The sequence below is a fragment of the Coccinella septempunctata genome, chromosome 5, assembly GCF_907165205.1.
Source record: "Coccinella septempunctata chromosome 5, icCocSept1.1, whole genome shotgun sequence".
Classification (NCBI taxonomy): Eukaryota; Metazoa; Arthropoda; class Insecta; order Coleoptera; family Coccinellidae; genus Coccinella; species Coccinella septempunctata.
In genome coordinates, this window is record NC_058193.1 from 12,157,599 (window position 1) to 12,174,262 (window position 16,664).

General features: G+C 35.2%; 2 protein-coding genes across 2 annotated transcripts in view; one reads left to right on the plus strand and one right to left on the minus strand.

Annotated features, from left to right (window-relative positions):
* Window positions 1-665: 665 nt before the first annotated feature.
* LOC123314008 lies at window positions 666-1,859 on the plus strand. Its single transcript, XM_044899120.1, has one exon. The coding sequence runs from the start codon at window positions 666-668 to the stop codon at window positions 1,857-1,859; it is 1,194 nt and encodes a 397-aa protein (XP_044755055.1).
* Window positions 1,860-5,642: 3,783 nt separating this feature from the next.
* Window positions 5,643-16,664, minus strand: part of LOC123313870 (cAMP-specific 3',5'-cyclic phosphodiesterase-like) — a 51,497-nt gene continuing 40,475 nt past the window's right edge. Inside the window, exons 4-5 of the mRNA XM_044898951.1 lie at window positions 7,050-7,232; window positions 5,643-6,954 (exon numbers count right to left, since the gene is read on the minus strand). Coding sequence (XP_044754886.1) covers window positions 6,886-6,954; window positions 7,050-7,232 — 252 coding nt within the window. The 3' untranslated portion in view covers window positions 5,643-6,885. The remainder of the gene's footprint in view (window positions 6,955-7,049; window positions 7,233-16,664) is intronic.

The following is a 16,664-nucleotide window of genomic DNA, read 5'->3' on the forward strand; positions in this document are numbered from 1 at the left end:
CACAATTGAGAGCATTAGAAAGTCTGGGCGTAAAATCAGATACCTACGCTGCGATGCTATACCCTTTGGTTGAATCATGCCTAGGAGAAGATTTAATACGAGCATGGCATAGAAGTCAGTTCTATTCATCAGAGTGCAGTTTGAAGAAGCGTCTTGATGCTCTCATGCATTTTCTCGGAGAAGAAGTGATGAATGAAGACAGAATTCATCTCGCGGTGTCCAGTTTCAAAGACAGACGAAAGCCTGAAGATAGGATCATACGTACTAGTTATAATGTACCCACTGCTTCTGAATTGTACAACAAAGGAGTTTCACGATGTGTGTTTTGCAAAAATTCACATTCAACTGATCAATGTAAGGAAGTGTTGAAACTCAGTTTTGCAGAAAGGAAACAGAAATTGTCAGAAAATGCTTGTTGCCACCTATGCACCAAATTTGGTCATATAGCTCGAAGATGCCGCTCTCGAGAAAAATGCTACAGATGTCAAGGTAGACATTGTGTTATAATGCATCTGAATTAATTTGATTATTGTGTTATAATGTGTCCCAAAAACTATGTCGAGTCATCATCGAGTTCTAATGATAGGAATTTGAAACAGCCAAACTTAAAAATTAATGAACACAGTCTGTCCAACCACACTTTTCCCGAAATTTTTTTGCAAACCATGGTAGTAGAACTGAGGGGGGACAAAGAATGTCGCCGAGTAAGACTCTTGATCGATACTGGATCCCACAAGTCATATATTACAAGAAAAATTGCCGAAGAGATGGGGTACCCTCCAGTTCGAGAAGAACAGCTAGTACATTCACTCTTTGGAGGAACCCAAACTGAATCTGTGAGTCATAGATGCTTCAGAATTTCTCTACATAGTCTTACTGAAGACTGCTGTTGCAACTTCGAAGTTTTGGATCAACCTTTGATTTGCAACCACGTAAGCTCAGTGAAGAAGGGACCTTGGCTGGATGAACTGAAACAAATGGGAGTAGAAATTACTGATACTACAGATGGGCCAATTGATGTTTTGGTTGGTGCCGACATAGCCGGAAAACTTTTTTCCGGACGTAAACAAGATTTGGATTGTGGACTTGTAGCGGTTCATACATTACTAGGTTGGACACTCATGGGAAAACTGAAATCAGAATACTCCTCTAAGACATCCCTTCTTGTAACTTCGATGTTTTCGAAAAATGTGGCCATATGTGACTTATGGAACCTAGATGTCCTTGATATTCAAGCTCCTGAAAGATCTGAATCACAACGGGAACAAAAAACACTTGTTATGGAACATTTTCTAACTACAGTTAAACGAAGAGATGACAGGCGATATGAAGTGTGTATGCCTTGGATTGAAGGTCATCCCCATTTATCATCCAATTTCGATTTATCCTATAAAAGACTCCTCGACACTGTGAAAAAGTTGAAAAAGGACAATTTCTACAACGTCTACGATAGCGTCTTCGACAATTGGTTAGCTGAGGGAGTTATAGAATGTTCGTCAGAAAATGAACCTCTTGAAAAATCATCTCAGTCTGGTCATTTTTTACCTCATCATCCAGTATATAAGCCCAGTAGTACCACAACACCTGTACGTCCAGTTTTTGATGCTTCGTCAGGAGCAAAGAATCAACCATCTTTGAATCAGTGCCTTGAGAAAGGAATCAAACTCATTGAATTAATTCCATCTATGATTCTACGTTTCCGCTTGGATAAGATAAGAATCACAGCTGATATAAGAAAGGCATTTCTTCAGATTGGATTACAACAAAACGATAGAAACTTTTTAAAGTTTCTTTGGTATGATAAAAACGGAAAAATAAAAATTTATAAACATGCCCGTGTCGTATTTGGAGTAACTTGAAGTCCTTTTCTATTGGGAGCAGTCCTCGAATTTCATCTGCAGGAAACTCTAAGAGAATCAATTCATGAAGAAAACTCCTATAGTCCCGAAGTTATTTCGAAATTATTGAAGTCATTTTACGTTGACAATATCCTTATAAGTGTACAAAACGAAGAAGCTCTCAACCAATTTATTGAACAGTCAACTAAAATTCTGGCTGATGGAAAGTTCGAGTTGAGAGGGTGGGAGCATTCTTTGCCAGAAAATGTCGAAGTCGAAGCAAAAAGTAACATCCTTGGACTCATCTGGAATCGTAAATTGGACACCTTAGAACTTTTTCTAGAATGGTTTGATAAAATGGATGTAGGACTGATAACTAAAAGAACTATATTATCTGCAGCACACAAACTGTTTGATCCAATTGGTTTCTCATGTTCAGTGACACTGATCCCAAAAATTTTGCTCCAAAGGACTTGGTCTACGAAATTGGGATGGGATTTGGAAGTTGATGAAGTAGTTCAAGAATTATTCCTGAAGTGGTTACAAGAACTACCATATTTGACATCCGTTAAGATTCCTCAGTGGATATCTTTAGATTCCACTATATTGACCACTCAATCTGTACATGTTTTCTGTGATGCAAGTGCAGATGCCTATGCAGCTTGTATTTTTCTCAGAACAGAAACTGGTGATGGTTTTGAGATTAATCGAAGGAAAATCTAGAGTAGCACCTATTAAAAAATTAACCATACCACGTCTCGAACTTTTGGCTGCAACAATTGGAGTGAGAATATTTCGAAATTTCCAGACAAACTATGAAATCAACCTTCAAGCATTTTTTTGGTCAGACTCCTCAACTGTTTTATCTTGGATCAAAAGGAAAGAAAATGGGAAACCTTTCATCTGGAACCATGTTGAAGAAATAAAACGTTTTTCTAAACCTATAGACTGGTATAATGTTCCTGTTGATATGAATTCAGATCTTCCATCACGAGGATGTTCTGCTAAATCACTAGCTGATAGAAGATGGTGGGAGGGTTCAAAATGGTTATGTGATCCAATTTCCCAATCCTAGTGAGAATTTTGATAGTAATGAAGACGAAAATAAACTGCGAAAGAAGAAAAACTGTTGTTTCCTCGTTGTCTGTGTCTGAAGATTTTGTATGGTACTACAAGTACTTTTCGAAATTCAGCAAAATCGTCAAGATGGTCGCATGGATCCAACGATTTGTCAATAATAGCAGAAAGAAAAACACTGAAGATTCAAAATTTCTGACTGTCGATGAACTGGAAGTATCAAGAAAACTAGTAATTCGTTTAATACAAGAAGGAAGTTTTGAGTCTGTAGAAGATCCCAAATTATCATCATTATGTCCCTTTACTGATAACCAAGGACTGATCAGATTGCGAACAAAAATTTCAGATAGAACTGATGCAGAGGATTTTCGTATGCCATTTGTATTCCCCACAAACCATGAAGTTGTGAAACGTTTGATTTTCGAAGAACATATAAAGAATAATCATGTTGGAGTACAAGGATTGATGAGTATTCTTAGAGCGAATTATTGGATTTTTAAAAGTAGACGCACTATTAGATCCGTTATCAGTAGTTGCATCTCTTGTAAGCGATTTAGATGCAAACTTCTCAAATGTACTGCCATAAGTTTACCAGAAAACAGAGTCCGTGATGCTGCTGCATTCGAGATTGTGGGTATAGATTTAGCAGGACCTTTGTACCTTAAATCAAATAAGAAAGTGTGGATTGTTTTATATACTTGTGCTGTCTATCGCGCTGTTCATCTTGAATTAACATCGTCCTTGTCAAGTAATGCGTTTCTACAGACATTGAGAAGATTCATCGCTCGTCAAGGTAGACCTTCAACAATCTATACAGATTGCGGAACGAATTTCATTGGATGTGCAAACGCCTTGCAAGAAATAAACTGGTTGGATGTAGCTGAAAACTGTACGAAATTACAGCAAATAAAATGGAAGCTGAATCCTCCAACAGCTGCGTGGTGGGGAGGTTGGTGGGAGCGGCTTATAAGATTATTGAAAGATTTGTTATGAACAAGTCTTGATTTCGAAGAACTGCAGATTGCTGATGAAGCAGTTTTGAACGCTCGCCCATTGACATACATGTCCGAAGATCCAAACGATTGTATTGTTCTCGCGCCAGCAATGTTCTTACAAGACATCAAAGTTGGAGTAATTGATCTTGATTTAGTTGAAGCCAAAGATCTTAGCAGACGATTCAAGTATCGTTTGAAACTAAAAAATGATTTGAACAGAGAATTCAAGTCAGAATATTTAGGCCGACTTACTCTCTTCTCAAAGAAAACCTCAACTGAAAACAATCGGAATTGGAGACATTGTTCTGGTCTCGGATTTAAAAAAAAAGAAATTGGAATGGCCCATAGGTCGAGTTGTTGAAACTATTTCTGGACGTGATGGAAGAGTGAGGTTGGTCAAGTTGAAAACTGCCACAGGTGAATTACTGAGACCAGTACAACGTATTTCATTACTGGAAATGAAAAGGTCATTAGATTCACCAAGACTAGCAGTGCCAGAAAAGAAAAGCGATAATCATACCAAAGGTGAAGAGGAACAGTTATCAAAAAGATCGTTAACTAGAGATCCGGTAGTTAGAACGAGATCAGGAAAACCTGTAAAAGTTCCTGAAAGATTTGGACATTGATTGTGTCATTACTTCGATGTATGAATGACACAAGGTGGGAGTGTGTTGGAATTAAGAGTTGTCAGGATGTGTGATGTTGTTTGAGTAGAACATGTCATAGTTGTCACATACATATATTGAAATAAAAGTTGTTGATATAAGAAGTAGATTTGGCCCTCAATTCAAAAAGGTACATCCCATATCTGATAGCTAGGGAACTACAGACTGAGGAAACATCAGTTCCAACACCAACATATAGTGATTTTGTCATACACCTTGGATGTAAAAATGAATTGTGTTATTTTTAAGAAAACCACAATTTTATTATTATTTTTTGTGCTCTTTGTTATAGCATTTTATAGAGTGCGTATGACTGACATAATTAATTTCAAAATTGCAATTTTCTGTCATTGAATATTTCATTTCGATTCATTGTATTCAATTCTCACTTAGTAGAAGAGATGGCATTGTTTTTGATTTCATTACAAGTCAGTAATTGGAACTTTGTTTATGCTAGTTGGTAGATAATATTTGAAATATTGTATCCATTACAGGTAATGACATCAGAAAAGCCTATTTCTTCAATAAAGAATAAAGAATTGATTAAATTCTTATAATTTTACTTCATGCGAGTATCTATTTATTATGTGAAGTGTTTGATGTACAATAAAGATTTTATTTTACCATCTTCAACTCAATCATTTGGTAACAGTTCACTTTCAAGTAATAGCCAAAAATCTCAACACTCAGATTTTTGAATAATGGTTTTTTTTCCTTCGTGAGGATGATTTTGTTCTAATTCATGATCCGGTTGTTGTTTCAAGTTTTGTACTGTTGAGTTAATCTTAACTTTAACACATAGTGGATGCTGTATTGGACATTGGTCTGTATGCATCTCTGTATTTCCTAATAAATAAAAAATGAATATAATGCCTTACCTAGCCAAGAAACACATGTGTTTTCTGCCTGATCAAATTATACTATCTTTTCGTTCATAGTTTTTTGAAATATGTTGAAACTAATTAAATTTGTTGTGAATATTCATTATTATTCATATTATCATTGGAGAGTATCCAAATAAACTAATAAAAAGGAAATAAATAGGTAAGTGCAATGAAACTCCACGATTAGGAGGAAAACCATCTTATAAACCAATTGGATCACAATGAAGGCATTTTCAGAAATAAACATAATGTAACAATATAATATGGAAGAATCATTCAATAAATCAACTAACACTACTAATTGCAAAATTCTTCATACTGAATCGACAAACAAGAACCATTCCATTTCAACCAATGTTTCGAAAAATCTTTTCTAATATAAAAAAGTTGAAGTCAAAGACATACAAAATGGAGAGAGCTTTTCTTTGTGTAGTTATAGACATGACATGACACGTATTTGTAGTAATAACTATGCATATACATGGGCTCCGAGTATTACATTTATAGACAGAAATGATGATTATATTTACAAGGATATTGAATTCGAACATAAATGAAAAATGAGAGTATGTAAATATAAAGGGATTAATTTATAAAGGGCAAAAATAAGGGAACCAAATGAGGCCACAATTGTTTGAATCATTTTCCAAATATAGTATCGCCATTTGTGAGAAATATTATATCGAAAGGGTCTACAAAGTAATGCAGTTATTCAATTTTGACACAAATATCAAATTGGTTAGTTCTCTTTACAAGCATTATCATCTTTTATGAACTTTAGCACAAAAATATTTCAGATCGCATAAAGTATCAAGAGTTCCTTTGATCTATCGGAAATAAACGTAATTTTGAAAAGAAACTGACGGCCGTTTTCAAAAGCATGATAGAGGAAGCCATTTTGACACCTATCCACATATCAAAGAAACGAAATCAGAAGGTTTTTTTAACTTCTATGGTAATTGAAAATATGGCTGGATAGGTTAATTGAAAACGGCCGTAGATCAGAATTTGTATTATCTCGTAATATGGGATCACAACACCAACATACGCATTACAATAGTTTGTAGACCCTTACATAAAACTGTTTTAGAATTTTTCCATATAAATATAGCCGTACATTATATGATAAGCTCAAATTTTTTTTTAATCGTATGAATATGAGTATGAGTATGAAGAATGAGGATGACGAAAGATAGAGCTCCACCTCAAAAGATGCATTGTTTTTTGGTGATTGTAGTAAATCGTTTAAACAACGGTTCAGAGATTCAGTCAAGCGGTGCTTTTTTGATTAGTAAATATTTAGGTTAGTTCCGCGCCTGCGCGGCTAGGGTAGAACGTCAGTGGGGACGACCAGCGTCTCCTACTTGACACGCCACCACTGCTGCACCTTCTCGGTGAGCTTTTTGCAGAGGCCAGCGAATCTCCGTCACATTGGAGCTTCCGAGCTAGCAGAAGCTTCACCTTCGCCTTCTCCCTCACCTTCTTCCAATGTAACCTGTCAAAAATAAGCAATAAATTTGAATTTCATTATAGGCTGTGCCGTATTCATTCACGCAAGTTCGATTGAGGATATCAGTAAATTTTGTTTACCTGAAATCTTATTCCAGGCCTTTGCCCGTCACCGATATCGTCAGCAGGTGGACTAGGTGGTATGGCGGCCTGATAATAATCCCTGTTCTCCTCCAACGTATCTAATATGTCTTGGGCATCTGGATGGACCAGATCAGCCCAAGTTTCCCACAATGGGTGAACAATATAATCTATAAAACCGACCTGAAATAAATGGCTAGATGTTAGAAATCTAGTTTCAATTGAAATGTGAAAATTGTCATGTTATGTTAAGGTTAATTATTTACAAATAATATTGAATTAGAATAATTTTTTGCTTTATGTTTGCATAAAGAAGATTCACCTCTGAAATGTTTGCATCATCAATATTCTGTGGTTGCATGTTAGCGTCGGTTCGACGAATTGTGTCGTTTGATTGGTGTAAATAAAAGGTTAGTTGCTATGGATAGTAGTATTAGTAGTAAACTTCATTGAAACAATGTTTGAAAGGGCTAACGACCTAGGTCTTCCTGCCATTTGCTATGGATAGGTAGTAAAATTAATTTCGAATATAGTTAGTCTGGTCAGAATTGTAATCATGATTGAGTTACAGACAGAATAAAATTATACCAAATATACAGTTGTATTTTGTATTCAGTTCGAAATCCTCATTTTTTCACTGCAAAGCAATAACAGGTTATGGTGCCCAGAAAGGAAGTAGAGTAATTTATCTTTAAAAGGAAGTTGTTGGGTCAAGACGTTGCGGCAAGGTGATGAAACAAAAGAATCGTTCCACCCAGATTCATAGAAGAACAGTCTTGTTCGGGAAGAGGAAATTTTGAGGATCGTCGTCCAGCTACTCGAATCTTCAGGCGTTCACGCAAGTGTTTAATTTTAATAACTAAACATTAGAGTATCAAAATGGATAATATAAAATCTCTAATGGAAATGCTTCTATAAAATTCTCAAGGTACTGTTAACTGTAATTCTTGGCATATTAAGTTGAATCTGATTTTACGTACTAAGAAATTGTTTAATGTAGCCCCTGGGGTTACACAGATGCCTGCAAGTTATGATTCAAGTATGACTGCTCGGTTAGAGAAAGACTTGGAGGCACAAGCTTTAATTGGTTTGAATGTCAGTAGTTAATTTCTAATAAAATTGTGAATTGTTGACAGCATGTAAAATATTTGAGATGGAGGTTTTTAGCTATTCATATAAAGCAAGTATGTCTGCTGTAAGTAATTGTATGGATATTGTGCAGATTGCAAAAATCGATTGAAATTCATTCTGGGAGGATTCTGCATTTCCTGAAACTTTTCAGGGTTTTCACTCCCAATCTTTGAGAGAAAATCAATTGAAAAAATTAAATGAACGATTTGCTCCTGCGTAAATTCTTGCACTTCCTTGTCAGGAGCAAATCAACTAGAAAAAATTTGTTGCCTGACAATGAACTGAAAATAAAGAACTGAAATTATAATTTTATATTGTGGCGATATGTAGATGATATTTTTGTGATTTGGCAATATGGTAGAGATGAACTAAATAATTTTTTTGATCATATCAACAACAAAGAACCTACAATGAAATTCACAATGCAATTAGAGCAGGACAACAAAATTTCATTCTTGGATGTTTCAATAAAAAAGTTTTCGAATTATTTTGAAACGAGCGTATACCGAAAAAAGACACATACTAATGGATATTTGAATTTTTATTCCAATCACCAAGTAATTGTCGAAAGAGGTATTATTAAAACACTTTATGATAGAGCTAATTTAATTTCATCTACACCTGAAATTAGAAATAATGAAATTGACTTCATTAAACATTTTTTTAGGGATAATCAATATCCGATAATTTTATTGAAAAAACAATATTAAATTCAAAAAGAAAAATGACTAACCAAAATCATAATAATGAGCAGAACAACCAACAAACCGTCAAGTACAACCAAATTTATTGAACGTAATTCCTTATATTAACGGCCTTTCAAAAAAAAAATAGAAGAATCGGTTCCAAATTCAAAATAAGAACTGTTCTCGAAACGCGAAATGATTTAAGATCTGTATTAACAAAAACTAAACCTATGAACGAAAAACAAAAATCAAAAAATTGTATTTACAATATTCCCTTTATTTTCATTTCATTTCATATTTCTTGGTAATCACATCATCCCGGCTAGCAGCCCCTGTAAACCAGAATGACGGTAATCTAGTCTCAGCACACTGAGGCTATGTACCCAATCTCAGTTAAGATCTTGGTCGTTGTATTCTTGGGATCCCGAGGAACTGCAGGAGGCTTGGTGGAACCAATCCCCAAAAATAGTCTTCAACAAGTCACGTGATGTTCAATAATCACAAAGTAGCAACAAAATCAATTAACTATTCACAACACTTACATCAAATTAATTTCAATTAATATCTTAGTCGTTGAGTTAGATTACTGTTTTCAAATATTTCTACTTTTTGAAGCTCCAAAATGGGACCCGTGGAAAAGTACGCATCAAGCCGTCACAACCATTTTGGAACTCCCTTCCCTGTATTTGTGAAAGATTAAAGAGTCTACGTGTATTTTATCGGATCAAAATAATAATTTGGCAAATTGCTCGGTAGAAATAGATCATATTTGGATCAATTTACTGAAAAAGGAACTGTCATCCGGTAATTTTGAAATTAAATGAATCAACGTTTCTATGCAGTCTCTGTTTCTATGTATTAACAATTAATGTCAAACAAGAGATACAATTGAGAAGATTTTTGAAAATTGATTTTCGTCTGATGAAGGAGTCTGATATAGACTGCGAAACGTTACAATACAAAATTATAATTTCAAAGTTCTTTATTTTCAGTTCATTGTCAGGCAACAATTTTTTCTAGTTGATTTGCTCCTGACCAATTAGTGCAAGAATTGGCCCAGGAGCAAATCGTTTATTTCATTTTCTTAATTGATTTTTTTTTAGAGAATGGGAGTGAAAACCCTGAAAAGTTTCAGGAAATGCAGATTGCAGAAAGCTTAGAAATGGAAGGTGAAGAGATCAAAAAAAAATGGATAATGACAAGAATATCAGGAATATTACCATCGAAGTTAAATTATCTTCGCACAGCATGGGACAATATCAGTAAAGGGGAAAAAGATACAGATGTTCTTATCGAGAGAATTCTTCTAGAAGAAGATAGAAACAGTCAGAGTGAGCAAGTCAAAGAAAATGTAAGTCATAATGCAATTATGTCAGTTCAAGAAACAAAGTCGAACAGACAAGAAAGATCAACTCAGGAGTGCTCCAAATGTGGTAAGAAAGGACATATAAAAATTCTGCAACGGTAAACCTTCTAAAAAAGGTCATTTTGCCAAGGAATGCCCGAACGGTAATAGAAATGACAAAGGTGAGAAGACTGTAGCAAATCGTAGAGCCATGGTCAGCATTGGTCTGTCAACTATCGGTTCAGATGGTATTTGCCTGGATAAAGACAAGAACGCATGGTATCAGAGTTCTAGAGACACGCAGCACATGACTTTTCATAGGGAATGGATGAACCACTTCATTAGATTCGAACAGCCAATAACCATTGTAATTGGTGCTCTACAAAACTTCTAGGAATTGGGAATCCGTCATGAAAAATCAGTGGCTTATTGTCTATAGCAGAATACTAGAATCGAAGGAGAGATGAGGACATTTGTAGAGTCAGCTAGATCTGCTATCCATGCCAGAGGGTTAAATGAGAATTTTTGGGCTGAAGCAATCAATTATGCTCTGTAATAGGCAAGAATCCTGCAGATCTGTGGTATGGACGAAGAATAGGTATCAACAAGTTGCACAGTTTTGGATGCGAATGTTATGTACTCATGCCTGCACATAAAAGTACCAAAGCGGAGAAGAAATCAAGAAAAGAAATTTTTAATGGGTATAATGTCGACGCGTCAATCTATAGCATTTTTATACCAGATTATAGAGATACTATAAATTCTGACAATGTAATATATGATGAAAAGCATGGAACTGGTCCGTCAATAGAAACTGAACTGAACCCTGCAAATACACCGAATGAAACATTATCGGAAGAATATGAGTTGAATAGTGAGAACAGTAATGAGGAAAATTTTTAAGATTCAATTGAAAGGAAAACCAACGGAGAGGAAAGTGTTGAGCGGCTGTCACTAAGAAATCTTCCTGATCGCAATCGATTGAAGAAACCAGTGAAGTATGCTGACTATGAACCTGATGGATCTATTTCTGAAAATAGAGAACATGAACACGCCATGATAGGAGGAGAAATCTTAAAAATCGATATAAAAGAAGCACTGAAAGACACAAGATGGAAAGAAGATTTACAAAAAGAATATTCTCTGATGAATATGAAAACTTGGAGACTTGTGAATCCACCAAAAGATGCAAGAATTATGACATGTCGTTGAGTATTGAGAGAACAACTAGACGGAAGATTGAAGCAAGACTTGTAATACGTGGTTATGAACAAATTGCAGGAGTAGACTACAATACTTCTTTTAGTCCTGTAGCACGTCATGCATCGATAAGACTATCTTAAAGGAATGAAGATAAAAACTCTTGATATAAAAACTGCATTCCTGCAAGGAAAGTTAGACGAAAAAATATATATGTTCCAACCTGAAGCATTTGATGATGAAACTAATCGTGTATTCAGATTACAGAAGAGCTTATATGAATTAAAGCAAGCACCAAAGAATTGGAACGTGTGTCAATTTTTTTTAAATCAATTGGATATGAAAATACTGATGATGATCCATGCATTTATTATAATGAAAACCGAAGCATTATTATAGCCTTGTTTGTTGATGATGGTTTCAATATAGGATTGGAGTTGATGTACATAATGCAAGTACTAAAAACATTAACGAAGAATTTGAAATTACATTTGAGCACAGCCCTCAAAATGCATTTAATTATTTAGGAATGAGAATTTTAGTGAAGAAAGATGGAATTGTAACTAGTCAATCGAAATATACTGAAGGAATTCTTAAGCGTTTTGGTTTTGAAAATTCCAGCGCAACATCAACACCTATGGAAAGGGGAATACTGACAGGAAATGGAAATTATGTCAATGACATAAACGACATTGTCGAAAAATGAACCCTACCGAGAAGCACTGGGAAGTTTGCTATACTTAGCAAACATTTTACGACCTGACATTAGTTTAGCTGTGAACTATTTGAGTAGGTTCTGTGAGAAACCAATGACTAGTCATTGGAAGGTGGTAAAACGAATTTTTTTATATTTGAATGGAGGAGATGAACTCATTGCCTATACAAATTCAGATTATGGAGGCGATAATATCACTGGACATTCAACCTTTGGGGTTTTGATTATAAGAGGAGGACCAATTGTCTGGTATACACAAAAGCAACGTTTAGTTGAAACGTCTACAGCTGAAGCGGAATATCGTGCAGCTGTGTCATCTATCGATAAAATTTGTTGGATACGACGATTGGGACACGAACTTCGAATTCTGAATGTGGGCCAGCCTACACCATTATATATCGACAATCAATCAGAAATACATATGTTGAAGAAGACTTATGAGGGAAAAATAACCAAAGGCAGGAAGCATACTGATATCTCTCGAAAGTTTATACAGGAGCTTATTAATAGAACAATACAGTTAGAGCACGTAAGAAGTTCTGAACAACTTGTAGATATAATAACAGAACCTCTTATCAGAAAAACCTTTGAGAAGCTTAGGGAAAAATAATTAAGCAGGAGTGTTGAGGTTAATTATTTTTAATTGAATTAGAATGATTTTTTGATTCATGTTTGTATAAAGAAGATCCACATCTGAAATGTTCTCATCATCAATATTCTGTGGTTGCATGATAGCGTCGGTTCGACGAATTGTGTCGTTTGATTGGTGTAAATAAAGAGTTAGTTACCAAATATTATAGAGTAGAAAGATAGGAAACGAAGCGACTAAAGATATGTGAGCGCCATCTGTGTTTCAAATGTGTTTTTAAGGCCCTAAGACTGGTTAAAATATTAATTCGAGGGACAGATGAAATTTTGTGATATGTCAGATGGCCATTTTGATCAAAGAGGTTTTGAATGTTTTGATTTTCATATCGCCTTTTCTATATCAAGCTCGTTCTAGTTGCTGATTCTTGAAATTTTTGTCCGATTTCTTGTCGAAAACCTCAAAATATCGTTTGAAAATTCATGTATGGTGAAGAACTGTGGGTCAAATAAAACAAATTTCACTAAGGAAAATGTAAATGTAGGTATTAATATTGGTAACATGTGACTCATTCATTCATTTGACATTTATTTTACGATGTGGATAAAATTTTCAGGGTGTAAAGGCCTGCAAATACTACTAACTACACCATGTGCAATGAACATTCTACTGCAAGTCGATTGAGAACTGTTCATCCACGACAATTGTTGTATGCAAGAAGCATACCTTGCAAGATGGGCCAATTTAGGAGAAATTATGACTTTTATACGTCCATTCAAAGATTCTCAATTGCTACTCCTTCAATATATTCAGAAATGGAAAGATTTTATTGATTTTGTTTCGGGTATCGAGGAACTGTCAAATTGTTATTTGGAAAGTCAAAGTTCTATGAAACCTGCAGTGAGTGTTTCGTTTATTCATTAATCAATTCGTATACTGTGTCATAAAGAGACCATATCATAAAGAAATTCTACTGACGGGCTAATATGCAGGTCTTGTATACCTCAGTGAGGTTTTTTTTTAGTTGGGGTTCTGAAAATTCTGTAAATAATATGTAAGTAACTGAAATATGAATGCTATGATGATATATATTGAATACATATTTGTTTATATTAATTTCTGATATGAATTGTAGAAATTCAACTTAGTTTATTAATTCAAAGCACAACATATTGAACAGAAATAACACCTTTGACATATAGCAGATCACCATATACTTTTGTGTCCTAGTCAAAGCTCTATCTGTTGTCCATTTCAAGTTTTCGTGAATTTTTTAAAAATTGCAAATACAAATATAGCACATTCGACAGCGTGTTTCATTGATATCAATAGATTCTGACCAATGTTCAGATGGAAACTAACAACACCGTACTTTTGTTTTATTGCTCAGGATGTTTGTTTTATGGTCTCAACAAAGTCGATATTGAAATTCAAAACAAGGAATAGAATTCGAATTTCGCGCCCCTCTATTATAAAACAGAAAACTGTTACTAAACAGGTGTTCTGTATTGACAGTACGTTTTCAGCGCCATGTCATTGTATTATGTGTTTTCACTGACCAAAATGTAGTCGGTTTTTAGTACTAGAGATATGAGGGCGCTTCCTATCTTTCTACTCTATAATCTTCGTTAGTTGCTATGGATATGTGAAATTAATTAATTGATTTCGAATATAGTTACTCTGGTCAGAATTTTAATCAAGATTGAGTTACAGACAGAACAAACTTATACCAAGAATACATTTGTATTTTGTATTCAGTTCGAAATCCTTATTTTTTCACTGCAAATGAATAACAAATTACGAATATGGAGACATCGATCTAACATTACATTTGGAAACATTTATCGGTAAGGTGGTTGGGGTACCGTTCAAAATCGTCGTCATTAGCAGCAATGAGGCGCTATCGCGCAGGGAGAGCATTGAGAGCAATATACAGTACACTTGAACCTTGGGTGCTGATAGATTTCCTTTGATGAGGGTTGTTATTTATACACTAGCTGACCCGGCGAAATTTGTTCCGTCTTAGAGATACATAAAGTAGTACTAACCATTGGTATTTTTTCAAGCAGGATATATATTAGGTGAAATGAAAGTACAAAATACACAAAAAATTTGATTACATGGAGAAAGTATGTTGTATGAACATTGTTATTCACGAAATGAAGGTTTTCAGCCGCATGCAGACAGGAATTGAATTCTGAAAAAAGTACCACCCAGAGCAGGAGTCGAACCTACGATCCCCGATTACCGGTCACTTACTCTCCCAACTGAGCTACCCGGGCTGACGTGAGGATCCATCTGCATTGTCTGGAAACCACTATCTTCAGAATTCACGTGTTAGTCTTATCACTACCGAACTGTGGCGTTCGAAAGTGTTTGGAAATGTTATAGGTGGAGGGGATCAACATTCGTTTTCAATGATCTTCCGGATTCAACATAATAACATATCCATTTCCGGGTGCGTCGTCGACATATATGTTTGTTCAATGATCGGAGGTTCGCATCCAATCCCCGCTAATATAGCTATATGTGGACGACGCACCGGGAAATGGATATGTTGAATCCCGAAGATCATTGAAAACGAATGTTGATCCCCTCCACCTATAACATTTCTAATCGCTTTCGAACGCCACAGTTCGGAAGTTAAGATACTAACACGTGAATTCTGAAGATAGTGGTTTCCAGACAATGCAGATGGATCCTCACGTCAGCCCGGGTAGCTCAGTTGGGAGAGTACCTGACCGGTAATCTACGTATGTTGTCAACGAAGTAAGACGCGCTCAGAGTTACTCGCAGATAAAATTATACTTAGGGTTAAAATAACTGTTAGAAAGTAAGTTTCAAGTTTCAAATCACGTACGTGAGTTGAAAGATCTAAGCCTGTCCAACCCCAATAATGATATATCCAATGAAAAACGAAATGACGAACATTTCGGAAGTATTTCAGAAAAAATCACAGCATTTGAGATAAACACTCAAAATTCCATTGATAACTTACGAACAGAAATCGCTAAACTACAATATCAATCTGAAATGTGCGAGAAAAAGATGGATGATCAAAAGCAGGTCGAACTCTTGAATGGTCTCGTTATCAGCGGTATCGCAGAAGAACCCGAAACAAACAATTTATGCGAAGTCGCGGCTGATGTTATTAATTCCCATATGCCGAACATTGGAATCACTGCAAATGACATTAATTACTGTTTTCGTCTGGGAAAGAAAGAAAATCGAAAATCAACGGGACCACGGCCTTTATCGATCATGTTTGTGGATAGATGGATGCGTAATAAAGTTTTCAACTCAAAAAAGGGCCTCAAGGGAACTCCTGTGGTTATAAACGAATGGTTAACTTCTGCTAGAATGAAAATCTTCAAGAAAACTTGTGAAGAAGCTGGCTTTAAGTCTACTCGGACAAGAAATGGACAAATCTATGCTATTATTTCTGAACGACCTTAAAATGTAGAGTTTCATGAACTCGCTGATAATATGGACTTGATTTGGGAGTCAACTTTGTATATGATTTAGCTTATTTCCAGATTCAGTATTTCGGAACACTGTTTCACTTTGTTTTTCTTTAAGTTCTTATCTCTCTGTTTCACTTTTCTTTTTTTTTTAAGATTCTTTATTTTCAAGATAGAGTTCGCTCTATAAATAATTTTACAATAAATAAATAAATAAATAGAAAAATTCAGATAGGATAGCTAATTGTTCATTAGGTCTTTCAAATTCACTTCCGTTGTAGGTGATTTAATCACTTTTGATGCTCGTATCATTTTCCTCTGAAATGTAAACGTATCCCACCGAATGTTAACTTCCAGACTTAAATGTGCCCATCTCAATGTTAGAGCTTTAATGGCTCACCTGACTGATTTCAAATGCATCTTATCATCAAATAATTTTGACATTGTGTGCGTCAGTGAAACTTGGTTGACTCCCAGCATATCAAATGATG